Genomic DNA, 20722 nt, shown 5'->3' with positions numbered 1-20722 from the left:
GGCCCAGAGAGGTGAAGTCACCGACCAAGGATGCACAGCAAGGTAGTACAGAGTTGAAACCAGGACACAGGCCCCAGGACTGAGCCTCTTCCTCTTTCCCCTGAGTGTGCAGCCAAACCCACAGAAGGAGCCTGCCATGTGCCTTGTGGCCAAACCCCCTCTCCTTCACATATTTTTTACAGATAAGGAAACTGACGCTCGCCTGCCCAAGGTCACCCAGTCACTCACATGGGAGCCAGGGAGCCAGGTATGTATGACTCCGAGCTCACTCCCGGTCCTGACCCATCACACAGCCTCCAGGACCTTCACCAGTGCTCAGATGCTGGATTTCCCGGAACCTGTCCCAGGCCTGGGCTGGTTAAAAGCAGAAAAAGTTCCTCTTGCAGCCTTTTCCTGGGCACCTCCCCATCATCAACACATCCCCAGGAGCCCAGGGACAGATAAAGGCAGACGCCCGAGTCCCTGGCTGCCCTCCACCCCTTCCGAGTTCTGCTCCTCCTTGGCGGGGAGGGATGACAGCCCTCCTTGCCTTCCAGGCGGTTGGCAGAGCAGCGGCTGCTGTTTCTGCCTGCTGCCTGGCTGATGGAGAGATTATTTCTAAGCCCTTCCCATTCCTGCCCCCCCTTCTCTTGCAGGACCACACTGGCTGTCCCCGTGGGACTCAGTGCAGAGCCTGCCGCTGAAGCAGGACAGCTGGCCCGGCTCCCTCCCATCACAAACCCCTCAGACCCTCACCTCTCACAGGGAAAGGGACTTCTAGGTTCTTTCAAAAAAAACAACAACCCATCCCACTCCTCTTGGGCTTTTCTGCAGCTGCTGGAGAGAGAGATTCAGAATGAATGGACTTCTGGTTTCTGAAGGAGGCAAGGGAAGAAAGGTTGAAAACTAACTCAGCCAGAAACTGCTGTGTTTGGGATTTTTCTTTTCTTCCCCTTCATCTTCACCACAAACCCGTCTCTTCCCTGGGCATCAAGACATGGGCTCCCTTTGCCTTGCCCGGCAGAGAGACAGCTGGAAATAGGCTCCCTGAGACAGGAGGGTGAGTTAAACTTCAGGGGAAGAAGTTAGTATTTGCTGCGGGGGTGGGGGGTATACAGGATGCTCTTAAACATCCCTTCCAAAACGCTGCTTTGAGTGAATACCTTTCCCACGCTCTGGAAGGAGGTTTGTGTGCCGGGTCTTCCTGGGGGGCAGTGGGTTACAAAGTTAGGTTTGTGCAATGAATGAAGAAAGGAAAGTTTGGGGGGGGGGGTTCTAGAAAGAGACGCTACTGGGAGACAAAGTCCCGGGTTGCACTGGGACTCACCATGTGACCTTGGACGAGTCACTTCAGCTCTCAGGCTCTGGCTTTTTCACTGGGAAAACAAGAACGCTTGGGAAGGCTCCCTTGATTTCAAAATACTCTTTTCTCCGCAGGCTGCTCATTGTTTTCTGGCCGTACATTGTAAATGAAGTAATGCACGCAGAATAACAGACCATTGTGTACTGAGCAAGTGTGAAATGCATAGGCTGTGATTCAACTCTTCGCTGCCTGCTGGAATCCAACTGGCTCTGAAATTGAGAAAACTTTTATTTTCATTCAGCCGCTGAGTTTTCCTCTTGATTGGAGTGCATCTTGGAATGTAAGGTTATAGATGCTTCGGAAGCAGCTCTGGCTAGAATGAATAGCACAGAAAACGGTTGTGGGAGGCAGAGGATGAGTAATATTGTGGCAATGCCTTTCTTTAATGCATGGGCTAAATCTGAAATCCTTCCTCTAAGTCAAGCGTCCCACACAGGTCTGAAACGGAGAGACCATTAGAGAAGCCTTCATTTCACAGATGACAAGACCAAAGCCCAGAGAGGGGGAGTAACTGATGCAAGGTCACACAGCAAGGTGGCTGAGACAAGCAGCCCAGGAACACGGAGGAGCACTGTCATTGACAGCAACCCTCTAAGTGGGAAGGCGAGTAAGAGGGCTGAGGCAATGGTTGTGGAGCTTCTCCTGGGAGTCAGATGCTGTGCCAAGCACAGTTCCCCGTTACTTAACTTTTCTGGGCCTCAGTTTCCTCATCTGTAAAATGGAGATACTAATGTCTACCTCAGGGGGTTGTTGAGATGACTTATCATAGGAGAGGCATGTGGTTCAGTGCCTGGCATGTCAGAAGCATCTAGAAGGGTGCTTAATATACACCTCATATGTGTTATTGCCTGTAACCCTCACTGTGCCCAAGGAGGTGGGCATCCAAACTGCCCCAGCTGAGCAAGTGAAGTAAAGGGTTCAGCGAGGCTAAGAAACCCAGCTGGGATGGCGGTCTGTAAGGGATTACAACCCGGCAGTGAACTTGAGAATCTTTTACACTCTTAAGCTCTATTTTCAATAACTGTACTTTGCAAGGTTGGGTGAGTCTTGTCATTGGCATAAGGATAATGAGAACAGACAGGTTAAGCTACAGGCCCAAGATCACACAGTCTGGAAGTGACACAGCTCTGACCTGTCCAGCTCGGGACTGAGCTACCGGAGTCCCAGTCCACCTAATGCCTGTTCCAGGGAGATTCTTCTGAGATATAAATAAATGCTCCATCAGAGAAGGGATGTCATCATGTCCTTTTCTACACTGATAGATCCCAGGTGCATAGTAGGTGCTCAGTAAATCTGTGCTGGATGAAAGATTAAAAAAGGATAAAGGATGCAGGTGCGGGAAAGCAGACATGAGGCGATGCGGTCTAGGACTCTGCCCTGAGACTGATGGCTCCTTCCTTCTCTTGCTCTTGTCCCTTCGGGCACCAGGACTTCTTCCGCAATATCCATGCCTTCCCGAGATAGGGGCCTGCATGCAGGACATCATCACTTCCGCTCCTGCAGCCCTTTGAGTCCCTTCTTACCCGGCCCCGTGGAGCCGCCGTCCATCAAAGGCATTTACTACCGCAGGGCCCGGAAGGTGGGCGCGCTGGACGCCTCCCCGACTGCGGACCTGAAGAAGGAGATGCTGGTCAATGTTGGGGGCCGGCGGTACCTGCTTCCGTGGAGCACGCTGGACGAGTTCCCGCTGAGCCGCCTGAGCAAACTCCGCTTCTGCCGGAGCCACGAGGAGATCGCGCAGCTCTGCGACGATTACGACGAGGACAACCAGGAGTTCTTCTTCGACCGGAGCCCCAGCGCTTTCGGGGTGATCGTGAGCTTCCTGGCTGCTGGCAAGCTGGTCCTCCTGCGGGAGATGTGCGTGCTGTCCTTCCAGGAGGAGCTGACCTACTGGGGCATCGAAGAAGCCAACCTGGAGAAGTGCTGCTTGCGGACGCTGCTGCGGAAGCTGGACGACCTGGCCGAGCTGCGCCAGGAGGAGGCCCTGCAGCGGCAGCGGGAGGCCGGGAGGCCCACCGTGCACACGTCCCGCTGGGGGCTCTTCATGAGCCGGCTGCGCGAGATGGTGGAGAACCCGCAGTCTGGGCTCCCCGGGAAGGTCTTCGCTTGTTTGTCCATCCTCTTCGTGGCCACCACGGCGGTCAGCCTGTGCGTCAGCACCATGCCCGACCTGAGGGCGGAGGAGGACAAGGTGAGTAGTCCATCGCTCCATCAGGCGCGGGTGCCCGGGACCCGTGGGACTGGGGGCCCACGAAAACGTTTTCATGTCTTTTCAGACAAGAAGGCAAGAAATGAATATGATCCAGTGTGGACTGTGTTCAATTTCAGAACAAGGCAGTTGTAAAAGATATTTTATATATTTTTTGTTTTTTGAGAAAGAAGCACATGAAGGGGACCCATGAAAGTCAGGAGGGGCCCTGCCCCTGAGAGCAAACGCTGGACATTGTGGTTTTAATGGGCAGAGCTGGCCCAGCCGTGCCTCTCCTAGCTCTGTAAGCCGAGAGAATCGCTCCAACCTCTCTGAGCCTCAGTTTCCTCCTCCATGAGACACCTGACATCACTGTGAAGGTTCACACACTCAGTGCACCCATCGTGTGTTAACTGAGCAGCTATTCTGTGCTGAGCACTAGACCAGGTTCAGATTCCCTACCTCCTTAAGCCAACCTTCTCATGGGCATCTCAGCTCTGACATTCCATTGTCAGAGGAATAAACTAAGGCTCAGGGCACTTGGCTTCTTCGGAGTAATCTAGCGAAGATGCCGATGACAGAAGGGATCCTCAGCCCTCATTCCTGACACTCCCAGAAGGTCCCTCCCTCCAGGGAACTCATGAAGAGTCAATCTAGAAGTGACCCTGCCCCAAGAGGCCTGAGCAGAAACATTTGCTTACCCACTCCTGCCCTCTCTGGTAGCTCAGTGGTAAAGAACTGTCTGCTAATGCAGGAGCTATAAGAGATGTGGGTTCGATCCCTGGGTTGGGAAGATCTCCTAGAGGAGGGCATGGCAACCCACTCCAGTATTCTCACCTGGAGAATCCCACGGACAGAGGAGCCTGGTGGGCTACAGTCTATGGGGTCACAGAGAGTTGGACATGACTGAAGTGACTTAGCAAGCCCTGTCTTTCCAGGAAGCTGTGAGATAACCCTCCTCCCCACCCCCACCACATACCCCAAGGGGCCAGATGGTCTGAAATGTGAGTTAAAAACCTAGCATTTTGTTGGGAAGGTTATTAGAGAGCTTCAAACTGAGAATTGGACTGTTTCCTACGTGAAAATGTTGCTCTATAATCCTCCATGGCTCCCCATCACCTGACTCATGGAGCTTACATTACAGCAGAGAGAGAGACCCGATCATTAAAACATATACATAAAGTTATGCAGGCTGTGGATGGTTTATAACCAATGTCAGTTGACCTAAGTTCTCTTCCCTTAAACATGTATTCCAGGGACGATCAGAGAAGTTTCCAGATAGAGAGGACATAGATGTAGAACCAGTCAGTGCTTCACACTGAGCAGGCTCTCAATAAATATTTGTTGAATAAAATATCTTGCCCAATCTATACATGTTTTGTTATAAAGCAAATCAACCAAAATGTTTTGACTTTCAGACAGCTTGTTTCCCATAGAACTGTAGCTCTAATCATGGACTTTTGTTTTTTCATTCTTTAGCACAAAATTATGTGATTTAAGAATTTGCTTGTTCACTGACATATTTAGGTGTGGACACTGCAGTTGAAAGATTAGGACAAAGTAAGGAGCCTCAATCTCCTATGCTCCAAGGTTGCCCTGGATCCTAGTTGCTAAAGAAGGACCCCTGGATTTTTCACAAGCCTGTTCCTCTTAGGTATTTTCAGGGAGCCAGGATTTAGACTGTGTAGAGACAAGCTCTTTACAAAGCCTAATGCTTTTAAAATTACCCAGGGTATGAACCCAGATTGGTGTGACAGGGACCTGGAAAATTCAATTAGAGGTGAGTGAGAATCCTGTAGAAGCCGTTTCTACTCGTGGAATGAGAGAGGTGGTGTTCCCAGTCCAGTTGCAAGCTCAATGCAACTGGGAAGCCACCACTGGGTGTTCTGCCTAGAGAGGGGCCGCAAGGCCCTGCCCTCCAAAAAAAAAAAAAAGTGTGTGTATTTCGCTGTTCTGATGGTAATTCAGAGAGCCTTGGAGGCTGAGGACCAGGCAGCTTTGTTCTTTCAAACCATGCCCTTACATTTACATAAAAAGATGATGTTCTTTCTCGGCCACACACGCCTGGTATTTTGTATTTGGCCTCTGGGACATCAGTCTGAAAGCAGATTCAGCCCCGGCTGCAAAGCTGGGCAGCTGCTCCTGGGGACAGGCAGTGCCCAGGAGGTGTGGGGGCCCAAGTTGTTGTCCCAAGGGGACGTGACCCATAGAGCTCCTCCATCAAACATAGAGAAGGTGTCACCCTGGGATGGAGAATCAGCACACATGCAAAGAAAGCACTTTCCTTCCCTTTTCCTTCTAGCTTCTTACAGCAATATCCCTTAAGTAAACTTGGCAGTTGAGCAGCAAGTTCTGTGCCCAAGATTGCAAGTTAAAATGGAAGAGGGAGGAAGTAGATGGACAGGAAGGACCAAGACAAGTACCTAAAGCCCCTCCGGAAGTATGTGGACTTCGCTGGGTTCCCTAGTGGAGCTCAGCCCCAAAGGAATGAGAGAACTGATGCTTATTAAGTGCCCTTCAGGAGGCTGGCATTGGACAGGATGGACTTAATCTTTGTAACAGCTTAAGGAAATGGATACTGTAGCTACAACCATTTTGCCAGAAAGGAAACTGAGGCTTAGGGGAGTTTTATCACTTTCTTAAGCTCAAAGGAAGAAAGTGGCACAGCCAGGATTTGAGCTCACCTCCACCTGGCTCCAAAACCTGACCCCCTCATGACAGAAACTTCTGCTAACCCTCCTGGGTTTGAATCTTGATTTCACCCCTCATGAGCTCAGTGATCTCGAGAAAGTCACTTACCTTCTTTGAGCCTCAGTTTCCTTATCTGTAAAATGGGGATGCTGTTAGCCCTTTCCCCAGGGGATTATGGTGAGAATTAAAAGAGTAATATTCATATAACATGATTGGAACAATACCAACACTTAAGAAGTGCTCAGAAATATTAGTCATCATCATTATTCACTTATTGGGTGCTACTTAATAGGAAGTCATCACATTTATCCTTTTATTCATTCATCAACAGTCACTGAGTGCCAACTAAATCCACTCATCTAGATGCTGCAGATCAGACAAATTCCTCACTTTCCTGGAGCTTGTATTCTGAACATCCCAGCTCCATTTTTAAAGTTCATATAACGTAAAATTAACCATCTTAAAGTGAACAATTCAGTGGCATTTAGCAGAATTCATAATGCTGTGCAGCCAACACCTCTATCAAATTCCAATATATTTCTTTTTTAAAAAAAAACGTTCCTTTTAAGTTCCTGGGCCAATCAGGCAGCCACTCCCCACCTCCACCCACAGCCACTGGCAACCACCTGGCTGCTTTCCATCTCCGCGGATTTTCCTGTTCTAGACACTTCTTATAATGGAATCCTACAATATGTGGCCTTTTGTTTCTGGCTTCATTCACTCCATATAATGCGTTCAAGGTTCATCTCTGTCGTAGCTTGTGTCGGTACTGCACTGCTTTTAAGGGTCGCATAACATTCCACTGTCTGTAAATGTCACCGTGCGTTTGTCCATCCGTCCGATGATCAGTTCCTCAGATTCTTTGCTTCCCTCTGCCCGAGTCCTCTGCCACGGTTGTCAACGCTGCCATGCAGCCCTAGTGCCCTGTACGAATAGCCCCTGCCCGGCATCTCTGCTGGTCAGAACACCTTGCCATCCCTCTGGAGGAAGCGGGAGGCCACTGGGCAGCTACCACTGAACTCTTGCTCCTTTCATCTTGACCCCTGCTTCCCTCCTTTCTGCTACCTGGCTCTGCCCTGGGACAAGCCCCTTTGTCTCTGTGCCTCTATTTCTTCACCTGCAGATGAGGATAATGGCACACCTGCTCAGACGGAGCCCTAGGACCGATGGTCTAGTTCTCCTATGTGGGCACACAGCCAGCACTGGCTGTTTCCCCCACCTCTGGGACCCGCTCAGGCCCCTCCCACGTGCGCATCTGCTTTGCTCCTCAGGCTCTCTCCCAGCTCTCAGGACCTCAGGGGATAAGCACAGGCCTGTGCTCTCACATCCCCCACCCCCCACCCCCCTGCCCTCATTTTAGCTTCCACTTCCGCCCAGAGGCATGCTTGGGACTTCGGGGATGTTGAGAAGGGACACACTCTGGATAGCAGCTCTGCAAAGCGCACCGGGTCGGGGCGGAGCCACCAGGGGGCTGAGGGTAGGACCGCGGGGCTCTGCGTCTCCCACCCCCTCTGCCCTGTGCTGTGCCCCTACTCTTACGGGGACTGGGAAGGAAGGCACAGAGATTTTTAAAGATCAGGTGGATCCCCTGGGGTCCCTTGCCGGAAGAATTCTCTCCTGCTGTGCTTGCAACTCACCTTTTGGGCTGCAAGCACCCCTCCCCCACCTTGGATAAAAAGCCTCCCGCTGGAGCCAGCATCTCGTCCTCCTTGGTCCTCCTTTCTTGGACCATGAATCAGCTCTGTATAGTACTGCCCCCTCTCTGTAGCTTCTCTATGTTCAGTGACATTTGGTGATGGCTTTAGAAAAGTCTTCTTAACTTGCTTTGGGGAGTTTGGGGGTCCTCACCCCCAGCTGAGTCTCCCTAATATCTCACCCAACAAGCACCAATCCCCATTTCCTGGATGGGGGCCCCCTCTCCTGAGTACATGCTTCATGCTGTCCCTCCTGCCTCACCATGCTCCCCTGGTGTCTGGGGGGTTCAATTCCTAACCCGCCCCTGCTTGCTCCACACCCTCCTCAGAGCTCTCAGGGTTTTGGTTCAAGGTGGGGAGGGGGAGGGAGAAGACCATGGAAGAGGCCCAAAGGAGAGGAGGGTGGCAGAGAGAGACCTGGCTTTCGCAAGGCATGAGTCAGCACCACCAGCACCCCGAGACTAGGACCAGAGGCACAAATGATGGAATTCATGGCCAGGAGGAAGAAAAGGGAGGGAGGTGAAAATGCTGAATGGAGCCATGAGACCAGCACTGAGCTAAGAGGGTCAGACTGGCTGTGTTCCCAAAGGGGAGCTGGCAGGTGTTGCTATGAGAGAGACAAAGGGTGCATGGGAGGCTGCAAGGTCAAGACTCTGGCCCTGAGTCCCCCCCAGATGGAACTTCTAGAACTGGCCCTGGCTGTACCTGCAGCCGTCTGCCGGACAGCCTGTCCAGATGGTCCCTCAGGGACAGTGGCTCTGTCCTCAGAAAGCCCCGTCTGCCCCCTGACCCCAAAGCCCTTCAGAGCAGCTCCACTCCGGAGCTTTGGGGAAAGACAGGGCAAGACTGTGGGCCACCCACTCCACCTTGCCTGAACTGATGCGGCCACTCAAACTCGGGTTTCTTTTTTATTGTGATATAATATACCATCTAATGTTCATCCTTTTAAGGTGCACAAATCAATGACATTTTTAGTATGCAGTTGTGCAACCATCCCCACTAATTCCAGAACATTTTTATCACCCTAAAAGGCAAACTTGCGCATACTTCTGGTTACTCCCCATTCCCCTCTGCTATCCACCAGCCCCAGGTGACTGTGAATGTACTTTCTATCTTCATGAATTTGCCTTTTTTGGGCACTTTATTCAATTCAGTCCCTCAGTCATGTCTGACTCTTTGTGACCCCGTGGACTGCAGCACACCAGGCTTCCCTGTCCATCACCAACTCCTGGAATTTGCTCAAACTCATGTCCATCAGGTCGGTAATGCCATCCAACCATCTCATCCCCTGTCATCCCCTTCTCCTCCTGCCTTCAATCTTTCCCAGCATCAGGGTCTTTTCCAATGAGTCAGTTCTTCACGAGATAACCAAAGTATTGGAGCTTCAGCTTCAGCATCAGTCCTTCCCATGGCACTTTATAGATACAGAATAATACAACATATGGTCTCTTACGTTGGCTTCTTCCATTGAGCTTAAGGTTTTCAAAGTCCATCAGCTTTGTAGCACATGTCAGAACTCCTTTTCATGGCTGAGTAGTATTCCATCGTATGGACAGACCATATTGTGTTTATTCATTCATCTGTTGTTGAGCATTTCATTTCTTTCCACTTTTGGGCTGTTATCACACTGCTCCGAATCTTCATGCACAAGTTTTTTTGTGTGCATGTGGGTTTTCAGTTCCTTGAAGTATACACTTGGCAGCAAAATTGCTTAGTCATACAGCAAATGTATGTTTAAGTTCTCAAGGGACCACCCACCTGTTTTCCACAACAGCTGGACCGCTTTACATTCCCACCAGCAACGTTTGGGGGGGCGGTTCTAATTTCTCCGCAGCCTCAACAACACTTGTTTGTTTTTATCCAAGTATTACTGCTTTACTGTATATTAGTTCTAGGGGTACAACAGAGTGATTCGACATTTTTCTCCCTTATACTCAATTTAAATATATTGTTATAAAATACCAGCTGTATTCTTTGTGTTGTATATCACATCCTTGTATCTTATTTATTTTATACCTAGTAGTTTGTACCTACTAATCCCCTGACACTTACTTTTTGTCCTTATAAGGACAGCTGGTGAGGGTGGAGTGGTACCTCATTGTGCTTTTGATTTCCAACTCTGATTTAAAAAAAAAAAATCTTTTCATGATGGAAAATTTGGGGCATTTGCAGAGTAAATAGAATAATCTAACGAACCCCTAATTACTAGCCATGACTCAGCCTTCCAGACAGTCGAGAGCCTGCCACTCGGGTTCTCTCTCTCCAGGCCCTCCCACCTCCAATTGTTTAGCATCGTGTGTTTTATTGTTATTTTCCAGTTTTATGGGAGAAATTTACATACATTGAAATGCACAAGTCTTAGCTGCCGGATGTAACAAATGGGGCACGCCCATGTCACCCACAGCCCTGGCAGGCATGGAATATTCCCATCACCCCAGGATGTTCGTTCAGGTTCCTCTGTAGTCTTCCCTATCCCATCCAGAGGCGGCTGTTGTTGCTGTGATTCTGTACACCTCCCGTGAGCTTTGCCTGCTCTTGGACTTGCGCATACTTGCGCATACTTCTGGTTACTCCCCATTCCCCCCTGCTATCCACCAGGGATGGTGGATACAACATCAAAACGGATGGAAACATCACCCCTCATCTGCCTGTGACATCCATCATGTTGTCATACCGTTCACCCCTCCAGCCTTCCCAGGGCTGCTCCTGTTTCTCTTCATTGCAGGAGGGAATCAGAGCACCCCTCATTCCCACCAGGGACAAGTACCCCCACGAGGGTGACCAAGCACCCTAGTTTGCCCAGGACTGAGGGGGGACTTTCTGGTGACCTGGAACTTTCTGTTGCTCAATCTGGAAAGTTCTGGGCAAACCAGGATGAGTGGTCCATCCTACCTGCAGAATACAACCGAAAACCTCCTCAGAGAAGGTGACTCTGTCCTTTCCTTCTGTTCTAGTTTTCCTCAGATATTGACTGGCCTGGAAATCATTTTCTCAGCTCAAGCCCCGTAAATCCCTACCACCCCAACACTGGCTGTTAGGGCATTTCTCTGAGGACCAGTGCTGGGAGGTTGGTTTAGGATGCAGAGCTGAGCAGCAATGCAGGGGTGACTCCACACAGCACTTGCTGCAGTGCAGGGAGGTGGCCGGCGGGAGGTGGGTGGTTCATGCCTGGAATATCCAAAAGCTGGCACCAGAGGCAGAGGGAGGAGGACCCACAGAGCCTTCTCTGCCTCCCAGGAGTCACCTTCCTGAACTACAGGGTCACTGGTCTGGGGAGATTACTCCCACGCCACCCAACGCTCTTACCCCAAAGGGAAAACTCCCCAAATGTCAGCGATGAAAGGGGCCTTATAGAGAGAGTCTGGCCCAGAGTCTGAAAAATTTCCAGGTGCCTCTGAGTCAATAGGAGGCCTTGCCAAAATGCAGATTCCTGGGCCACCCTCCAGGCCTTTGATTTTGTGATGGGAGCCCCAGAACCCACGTTTGTAACAAGCACTCCGGGGGATTCTGCCGCAGGGGTTATGAATTGGCTTTGAGAAATGCCGATTCTGTCCCACCCTCTTTATCATGAGGTAGAGCCCAGAAAGGGGTAGTGACTTCCGAAAGGTCACAGAGCAAGTTCGTAGCAGGACTGGGGAATCGGGATCCAAAACTTCTGAACTTTGCAGAACCCCGAAGCAAACCCCAGGCAGTCATGGCAAAGAACTCTTGTGTTCTGGAGAATTTCCTCCACTTCTCGTAGAATTCAGGATAGGAGAAGGTATGGTCACCCTTCAGCTGAGTGGGCAGACCATGCCTGCGACCCGTGGTCGTCTTGTACAGGCAGCTGCAGTGTTTCATGCATCGGCAGCAGTGGCAGCCTGCTAACTACCTCTCCTGCATTATTCCCATTGGTCACAGCTCTCCCGGGGCAGAGAAACAACGGTCCAGGGGGGATGAAGGACTTGCCTAAATAGGTGGAAGTGAACCTGAGTCCCAGACACTCGGGACTCCACGCCCGCAACCGCACCCCTACCAACTCCCACCTCTTGGATCAGAGAGGGCAGGGGAGAGAGCTACCCCACTCAGACCCGGTGAATAGAGATCAGGACAGTCCAGCCCCCTTTTCCCTCCAAAGGTCAGACAAAAAGAACATTTCAATTTAGCATTCCCTTGAGCCCAGGCACTGGAAATAATTCCTTTTTCCACCTCAGGGGCTTTTAATCCAAAGAAAACCATAGCTGTCAATGTGTTGCTTTTCACTTAGTCAGCTGGCTTCAGCCATTCATTGCCTCATGGATACAGATGCCAGAGATCCAGACATAGATGGAGTTGCAGATAATGCAGAGGTAGATGCAGACCAAGAGGGAGATATAGATGATACACATATAGTCGTAATATGTAGAGTCAGGTTCTCAACTCTGGCTTCACATGAGAATCATTGATGGGGCCTCTGGAAAGTTCTACCACTCAGGCTCAAACCTAGATGTCCCAGCCTGGACATCAGATTTTTCAAAGCCCCCCAGGTGATTCTAACATGCACAGTTAAGGCTGAGAACCACTACACTAGAAACAGAGCTTCTCCAACCTTATTGTGTGCATAAATTATTGTTAAAATGCAGATTCTGCAGCTCCCAGGGGAGGCTTATGCTTTTGGTTCCAGGACACACTTTGAGTGGCAGAAGGACTAGCGGAAGTCTCTGTTGGGGGCAGGGGTAGGGGTGTGAATGACACAGGGAGGAAGCCACAGGAGCCCCACCTGGCTGGGATCTCTTAGGAAGGAAACAGTTGCAATCTGCATCACAGGGCTGTACTGGGAATGGTGGCATCCTCTGCCCTCCCCACCCACCCACCCCTAGCCTCCAAGCCCCCAGAAACCACAGCTGCTTCTCTGGTCCTTTACCTCCAAAGTCTAGCATGGGACCTGGCACAAGGTGAGCTCTCCATGAGTTTTTTTTTTTAGGTAACTTTATGTATTTATTTGTGGCTGCGCTGGGCCTTTCATTGCTACACGGGCTTTTCTCTAGCTGCAGTGAGTAGGGGCTACTCTCTATTCATAGTTGCGGTACACAGGCTTCTCATTGCAGTGGCTTCTCTCATTGTGGAGCACAGGCTCCAGGGCGCAGGCTCAGCAGTTGCGGCGAATGGGCTTTGTTGCGCCACAGCATGTGGGATCTTCCCGGACCAGGGATCAAACCCATGTCCTCTGCATTGGCAGGTGGATTCTTTACCACTGAGCCACCAGACAAGCCTGCCCTCCGTGAGTTTTGTTGGATGAATGAATGAGGGATCATGGGCAAAGATGTTACAAAATAGTCTGCAGTCTCCGGGAGACCATCTCCTCCAAATGTGGGCTCAGGCAAGTTATTTCCATGCTCAGAATCATTTCCTGGACTGTCAGTGAAGCCTGCTCAGGGCATCACTGTGGGGCTTAAGTGACAGCACCAGATCAGCACCTGGTACACAGAGCTGCTCATGTTGGTAAAGGAGAAAGTTGGCTGCTGTAACCAAGAGGCTCCACGAGAGAATGGCTTTCAACACAATGTGCTTAGTCGCTCAGTCGTATCCAACTCTTTATGACCCCATGGACTGTAGCCCTCCAGGCTCCTCTGTCCATGGGATTCTCCAGGTAAATACTGGAGTAGGTTGTCATGCCTTCCTCCAGAGGATCTTCCCAACCCAGGGATTGAACCCAGGTATCCCTCATTGCAGGCAGATTCTTTACCATCTGAGCCACCAGGGAAGCCCTTCAACACAAGAGACACTGGTTTCTCTCTCACCCAAAGAGGGGCCAAGGAGAGTGGGCCGCTCTCATTCTGAGACCCAGGTTTTTCCCACGATGATGCTTATCCTTCCTGGGGCATCGGTCCAGTCTGCTGGTTCTAAGCTGGGTTGCAGGGCAGGCTGGGTAGTCCCAGCTCACAGGAACGGGAGAAAGAGTGCAAGAACTCACACCCACCACTAAAGTCCTGGAACTGGAAGTGCGGTGCATCACCTCTATTTACATTCTGTGGGTAGGGACTTGGTCATTTGGCCACACTTAGCTGCAGGGGAAGCTAGATCAGATGGTTTCTGATCTGACTGGCCATGTGCCCAGCTGCAACTTGAGAACTACAATAAAAAGGGAGTTCTGGCGGATGACTAAGAGTCTAAAACAGAGCTCCATTGATATAGAGATACAGATTAATGATAGATGGATAGATAGATAGAATATAAAGACTATATACTATACAAAGAATATATAGAGAATATATATTTAAATGTTTAATATATAGTATAATGGGTTCTCAGGTGGCTCAGTAGTAAAGAATCTGCCTGCAGTTCAGGAGTTGCAGGAAACACGGGTTCGATCCCTGGGTCCGGAAGATCCCTGGAAGAGGGCATGGCAAGCCACTCCAGTATTCTTGCCTGGGGAATCCCACGGACACAGGAGCCTGGTCAGCTATAGTACATAGGGTCCCTAAGAGTCAGACATGACTGAAGTGACTTAGCACACATATATTATATCAATCTATTATGACATATATAATATATAACATGTATTCTAAATATTAATACATTATTACTAAATATTAATATGTAGTAGTATGTATTCATATATTAATAATGTAGTTAATATATGAAATATAGAGGAAATATATTCAGTATAGACTCAGCATAGCATTTTTAGTACAGACTATACCTATGGAATCTGTGTATATGAAATCAGTCTCAATATCAGTACATAACTCTAGAAATGCTTTCCAGCATGGTTCTCTTGCCATTTCCGGTGCTTCCTCTCTACCCTGCGTTTCCTCACCTCTCCAGGGGGAGTGCTCGCAGAAATGCTACTACATTTTCATCGTGGAGACCGTCTGCGTGGCCTGGTTTTCCCTCGAGTTCTGCCTGCGGTTTGTCCAGGCTCAGAACAAGTGCCAGTTCTTCCAAGGGCCCCTGAACATCATCGACATCCTGGCCATCTTCCCCTACTACGTGTCCCTCGCCGTGTCCGACGAGCCCCAGGAGGACGGCGAGCGGCCGGGAGGGAGCTCGTACCTGGAGAAGGTGGGGCTGGCGCTGCGCGTGCTGAGGGCTCTCCGCATCCTCTACGTGATGCGCCTGGCACGCCACTCGCTGGGGCTGCAGACGCTGGGCCTCACGGTGCGCCGCTGCACGCGCGAGTTCGGCCTGCTCCTTCTCTTCCTGTGCGTGGCCATCACTCTCTTCTCTCCTCTGGTCTACGTGGCTGAGAATGAGTCCGGGCGGGTCCTGGAGTTCACTAGCATCCCGGCCTCCTATTGGTGGGCCGTCATCTCCATGACAACAGTGGGCTACGGAGACATGGTACCCAGCAGCGTGCCGGGCCAGATGGTGGCCCTCAGCAGCATCCTGAGCGGCATTCTCATCATGGCCTTCCCGGCCACGTCCATCTTCCACACCTTCTCGCACTCCTACCTGGAGCTCAAGAAGGAGCAGGAGGAGCTGCAGGCCCGCCTCCGCCGCCTGCAGAAGGCGGCCACGGCCAGCGAACACGAACTCCTGAGGGACGTCAGTGACCTGAGCCTGGAGGGCCCTGCCTTGCCCATCGCATACATTTAACTCAAAATCCTCCCCCGAAGATGCCAGACCTTCAGCGCATGGCCCTCGGCTGACATGAGCTGGAGAACACCAGCGCCTGGATCCTCCAGGAGTGTGTTTGTAGAGCTTGGGGGCTCACTCCCAAAGCTGGGAGGGGCTCAAGGCCAAGGATGTTTGGTCGGGTGATTCGTGACCCTCCTGGGCACAGTGTTCTGGGCTGGCCTTATCCATGTCACTTGCCATTTCCTCTCTCCCTGCCCCTCGCTGAGCACATCCAATTTCGCTGGGTTAGATCTGTCTCCCTTCCTTGCCAGCAGAGTCTTCAACATCCCAGGCTGGATTCCAGACGCCCACAGAACTGAACCTACAGAATTCCATTCCTCCCCTAAGACCCTCTTTCCTGGGCCAACGCACCACCAGGAACTGGAGGGGTCAGTCCATGCAAACCCCTCTGATCAGATCTCTCCACCCAGCCCTACCAGTGGTTCCAGCCGGGATCAGTGTACTCTCCCATCGCTCACACCACCCATGGCATTTTCCTAATGCAGCTGCCTCTGCCCAGCTCTGGAAGCCCTTAGCCAAGAAGGCAGAACTGCATCTGTGTTAAACCCCACAGTGGGGGCTGGGGGCCTGCCATCCCTCCTGACGTGCCTGGGACCTGGGCAGGAGCCCCACTTGCTGGCACAGCAAGCCCTCCTGGGCTCTTGGTGGGACCTTCTCCAATTATTCAGTCCTTGGCTTTGACAGAGGCTAACTCTCTTAAGGCACCCAATTGTCCCTTGAGAGAACCATTCCTGCTGCTAGTTCCTTTAGCCCTTTTGGGACCTCGGCTTTCCACTCTCAGCTAAACCACCAGAGATGCAGCATAGAAACGAGGGCAGCCTTAGGATCTGCACCCCCTGCCTGCTCCCCAGATCCCTTGATGCCAGAGGATAAGACCTTCTTTGGCCTATATTTAAACAAATTAATTTGCTTAGGGTTAGGTTTCATTCATTAACATGCTTGGCCCTTTGCATCCAGCATAGGACGCAGAGGTTGGACCAAGTCTTTGGAGATAGCAGTGCATCCTGAGCAGAGGAGAAGGACCAGTGAGCTCTGGGCAGTCAGCTCATGGAGGGCTTCACAGAGACACAGGAGGGGGTGGATGAAAAGGGTTGTTTTGGAAGACAAAGCTGGAAAGGTGGGCCAGGATGAGATGCTGTGTAGAGGACTTGGACTTTTCAGCAGATGCAGAGGAGACGTTGGAGATGCTGGAGGAAGGGGCGATGTGAATGGACTGCAGTGTGGGTGAAGATGATGGGATGGACTGCTGGAGGGCCAGTTTGGAACAGGGAACAATTGAGCAGTTCAGGCAAGCTGCAAGCGCTTACCTCCCCCATGTCATTAATTGTACAGGTGGTGCCAGGTCCTGAAGTCTCATCTTTTGTTTCCCAGCTGAGCACACCTGGGAGAGGCCAGTGACCTCCCACCAGTGGCTCCGCCATGCATTGCTATGTGCCATGGACTGTAAATCTGCTAAGAAAGAGCACAAGGTTGCAAATGGATGATGGAGAGGAGGTTGTGGACCTCTGGATCTAATGTAGTTCACGTGTAAGCATTTCATCGATGGGGACAACCAACCTTCATTTCACTAGTATTTAGTGCAGGCCTACTATGTGCTGGGCATATGCTTCCCCCTGACTGCAATGCCAGGGTCAGTTTAACCACAGGTGGCTTGGGCAGGGGGCCATCTACACCAGCATCTAGCTTCAAGCTGGCCTTGACCTCGTGGGGAGTCCTCATTCCCTTTGATTGCTCTGAGTGCCATCTCAGCTGATGGGCATACATGTCCCCCCATTCCTCTAGCCCCCCAAGAATCAGCAGGGCACTCCCTAGTCCTTCCCAAGATGACATTTCACCAAATAGACACTCTGTATGGTGGCAGAGTGGCTAGTCAGGGCTTCCCTGGTAGCTCAGCTGGTAAAGAATCTCCCTGCAATGCAGGAGACCCCGGTTTGATTTCTGGGTCAGAAAGATCCTCTGGAGAAGGGATAGGCTACCCACTCCAGTATTCTTGGGCTTCCCTGATGGCTCAGACAATAAAGAATCTGCCTACAGTGCAGGAGACTTGGGTTCGATCCCTGGGTTAGGAAGATCCCCTGGAGGAGGGCATGGTAACCCACTCCAGTATTCTTGCCTAGAGAATCCCCATAGACAGAGGAACTTGGTGGGCTATAGTCCATGGGGTAGCAAAGAGTCAGAAATGACTGAGTGACTAAGCACAGCACAGCACAGTGGCCAGTCACATAAGGAAAAGTCTTGCCCTTCAGAAAAGCCACCCATGACTTTAGCCCCATCCCTCTCTGTCAGTTTCAGGGGCTGGGCTAAATCTGTGGTTTTCCAATTGGGGTCCCACGAAGATCCTCAGGGCTGCTGCTGTTCCAAGGCACAGCATTTGCAAATAATGATTTTTAAAAGAATATGCAAATTTCTAGACACCCTCCCCCATTTTAGTCATGGCCCCTCCGTGGGGCAAGCTCACCCCAGACCTGGAATGGCCTACGACCCATATCAGGCTCCACATTGATACTCCCTCTTCTTCTTTTCTCTTACTAAATTTTTGGCCACTGTGCAGCATGTGGGATCTTAGTTCCCCGACCAGGGATCAAACTCTCACCCTTCTCATTAGAAGCAGGGAATCTCCCTGGACCGTTAGGGAAGTCCCAGGTCCTCCTTTCTCTTCTGATTGGAGACTTTTTTGTGATGCAAACCTGCGGCAAAAGCCCCTCACTTCCACTCAGCCCATTCTGTGACTGGCTCCCACCAAGGCCTCCCTCTTTTCCTGTTTCCCATATTTCGGCATCCAAACGAAAATGTGCCAAGATTAAAAGAAAAACAGTTGAGCCCATCACCAACATTATGAGCCTCTACCATGTCTCAGTACATGCCTGGTGGAAATTCTTTACCGAATTAGAAGCGGAAAATTGGAATTGATTACTCACAAGTGGGGCTTAATTAAAAGCTCTATTTGTCTCTCCCTTCCATGTCCCCTGGGGACTGATCTTGCTTGGCAGAGCTGCCTTTCCTTCATGCTGATTGGGTAGAATGGGGATGACCAGCAGGTTGCTAGGCAGTCTCTTCATCCCCATTGGCTGAAAAGAGTCTCGCGATTCCCAGAAGAGCTTGTTTTTCTTGGAGGCCAATGGGCATGACTGCAGCCAAAAGTTGAAATTTTCCAGCTGAAGGCAAAGAGCAAAGGGCCTTTTGCTTCAAGTCACTTCCATGTGGCTCCCAGAGGCAACTTTAAAATGTTGATTCAACACCTCTCTAGCCAGAGTTGAGCCCACATGACTTGAGGATGGATAGGTTAATTCTTCAACATCCAGCAGGTGGGGCTTGACTCACTGATTCTGTTTTCATGGCTTTTAGGACTGGAAGGCCCATCAGAAGACAGTCTAAGCAGGTGGTTACCATGGGGTATCTGTGAACCTCTTGAGATTATGTACATCTCAAAATGCACAGCTTTGAACAAGGGTCCAGTGACATTTATCAACCCTCAAGGGAATCCATGACCCCTGAAAAAGGACAAGAAGTAAATCCACTTCTGCATTTTAAGATGGAGCGACCAAGGCTCAGAATGAGAAAGCCACCTACCCAAGGCCACAAAGCCGGTTCATTTAGTTAGATCCGAGTATACTGATTCCCAGCAGAACACTCTGTTAATAGTATATCAGCCCTTAGGTTCATCTGACACAGTGCTTGAGACCGCAAAGAAACTATTCAAAACAAGATTGTAACTCGTTGCCACGTACCCCGAGCAGGGTAAGGAGAGTCGTCTTGGGGCCTCTGAGCACCAGCTCTTACCCTTCGTATAACGTGGACATGGAAATCAATTCCACTGGGCTTTCTTTCTCTCATTGATCCCATGGATAGGGTGGAGGAGACTGTTGTTTTCTCCCAGTGTGGACAGTCTGTGATTCTGGGAAGTTCATTGCAACTGTTTATATGATGGGAGGTGGGGGCAGGTAAGAAACCAAGAGAGAGCTGAGAAAGAAACGCTCACCACGGTCCCTGACTATCCGCAGAACTGCTCCCTTAGCAAAAACCACAGGTAGTTCAAGTTTGAATAGGAGTTCACGGAGATCTCTGCCCACAAGCTGCCCACCATGTTCCTACCTGTCCACCTGGGCATCTCACACTCAGTGCCTGGCTGCACGGCTCAGCCTCCCCCCGCCCACCTCCCTCTAAGGGCTTAAACTCCCTCTGCTTCTTGTTGAAATGCTCATGATGGGCTTCACTTGTTGAATGATTACTGGGCACCGGGCAATTGACTTCTTAACATTTTATTTGGGAAACTCACCAAAAGAAGTTGCAAATACAAAAATAGTACACAGAAGACTCTCAATACACCTTTTAAGAAACATTTAGCCCCATTTGTTGTATCATTTGCTCTATTTTTTTAATTATTATCTATACGTAGGATGCTTTTCTGGACACTTTGAGGGCAGGTGACTATATCATGGCACTTTACTCTCAGAACTTAAGAAGATGGTAACTGAAAAGCCTATCAGAACACCATGGGTCCAAGGGTTCCCAGCCAAGAGTTTCCACAAGGGGTTTGGAAATCTCTGGTGTTGACCCGCAACAAAGCATGTGTACGTCTTGTGCATTTCAGAGTGCAGTGTCCAATGATTACATCCGGCTCTCAAAGGAATCTACAACGCCTCCCCTCAAATAAAAAGACAGAAGCTCTAAGGGAAACCAACTCCTTCATTTTAAGATGGAGAGCCCAAGGAGACCTGAAATACTTTGCTGTGTAGATCCTAAGAATAAGGACATTCTCTTACAAAGCCACGAGGCAGTTAACCAATGTCAGCACATTCAACCTGGATGCAATATTTTAATCTAATCTACTGTCCGGTCCAGCTTTGTCGACTGACCTAATAATATCCTTTATAGACCTTCCCCTCTGAGACAGGGTCCAGGGTAGGCTTGGATGTTGCATTTCCTTGTGCTATCTCTAGCTTCCTGTAGTCTAGATCTTTCCACAGCTTTCATTTGTCATAAATGGCATGGAAATTCAGGGTGAGTTTCATCACCCTTTTCCAGCAGAATGTGCCTCATTTTGCACCCATCCCCTTGTGTCTCCTCATGGTTAGATTGAGGCTGTGCTTTGCTGGCCAGAAGTTGTGTTATTCTCTGGGAATCACATCCAGGGGTGACATATGAGCCCTTTATTAAGGGAGGTGACCTGGGAAATGCTGGCAGGGGAGTGGAACAAGAGAGCTGGGG

At 50.4% G+C, this 20722-nt stretch overlaps 1 protein-coding gene across 1 annotated transcript; it reads left to right on the top strand.

Annotated features, from left to right (window-relative positions):
- The first annotated feature begins 236 nt into the window (after positions 1-236).
- KCNG4 (potassium voltage-gated channel modifier subfamily G member 4) lies at positions 237-17509 on the top strand. The gene is made up of 4 exons (XM_006045721.3): positions 237-1039; positions 1417-1622; positions 2771-3533; positions 14702-17509. Coding segments are annotated over exons 2-4 (1536 nt in total). The 5' UTR covers positions 237-1039; positions 1417-1620; the 3' UTR covers positions 15473-17509.
- Positions 17510-20722: the final 3213 nt, after the last annotated feature.

The sequence above is a fragment of the Bubalus bubalis genome, chromosome 18 (genome assembly GCF_019923935.1).
Source record: "Bubalus bubalis isolate 160015118507 breed Murrah chromosome 18, NDDB_SH_1, whole genome shotgun sequence".
NCBI lineage: Eukaryota > Metazoa > Chordata > Mammalia > Artiodactyla > Bovidae > Bubalus > Bubalus bubalis.
Note: the sequence above shows the minus strand (reverse complement) of the source record. Positions and strands in the feature narration are given on the sequence as shown.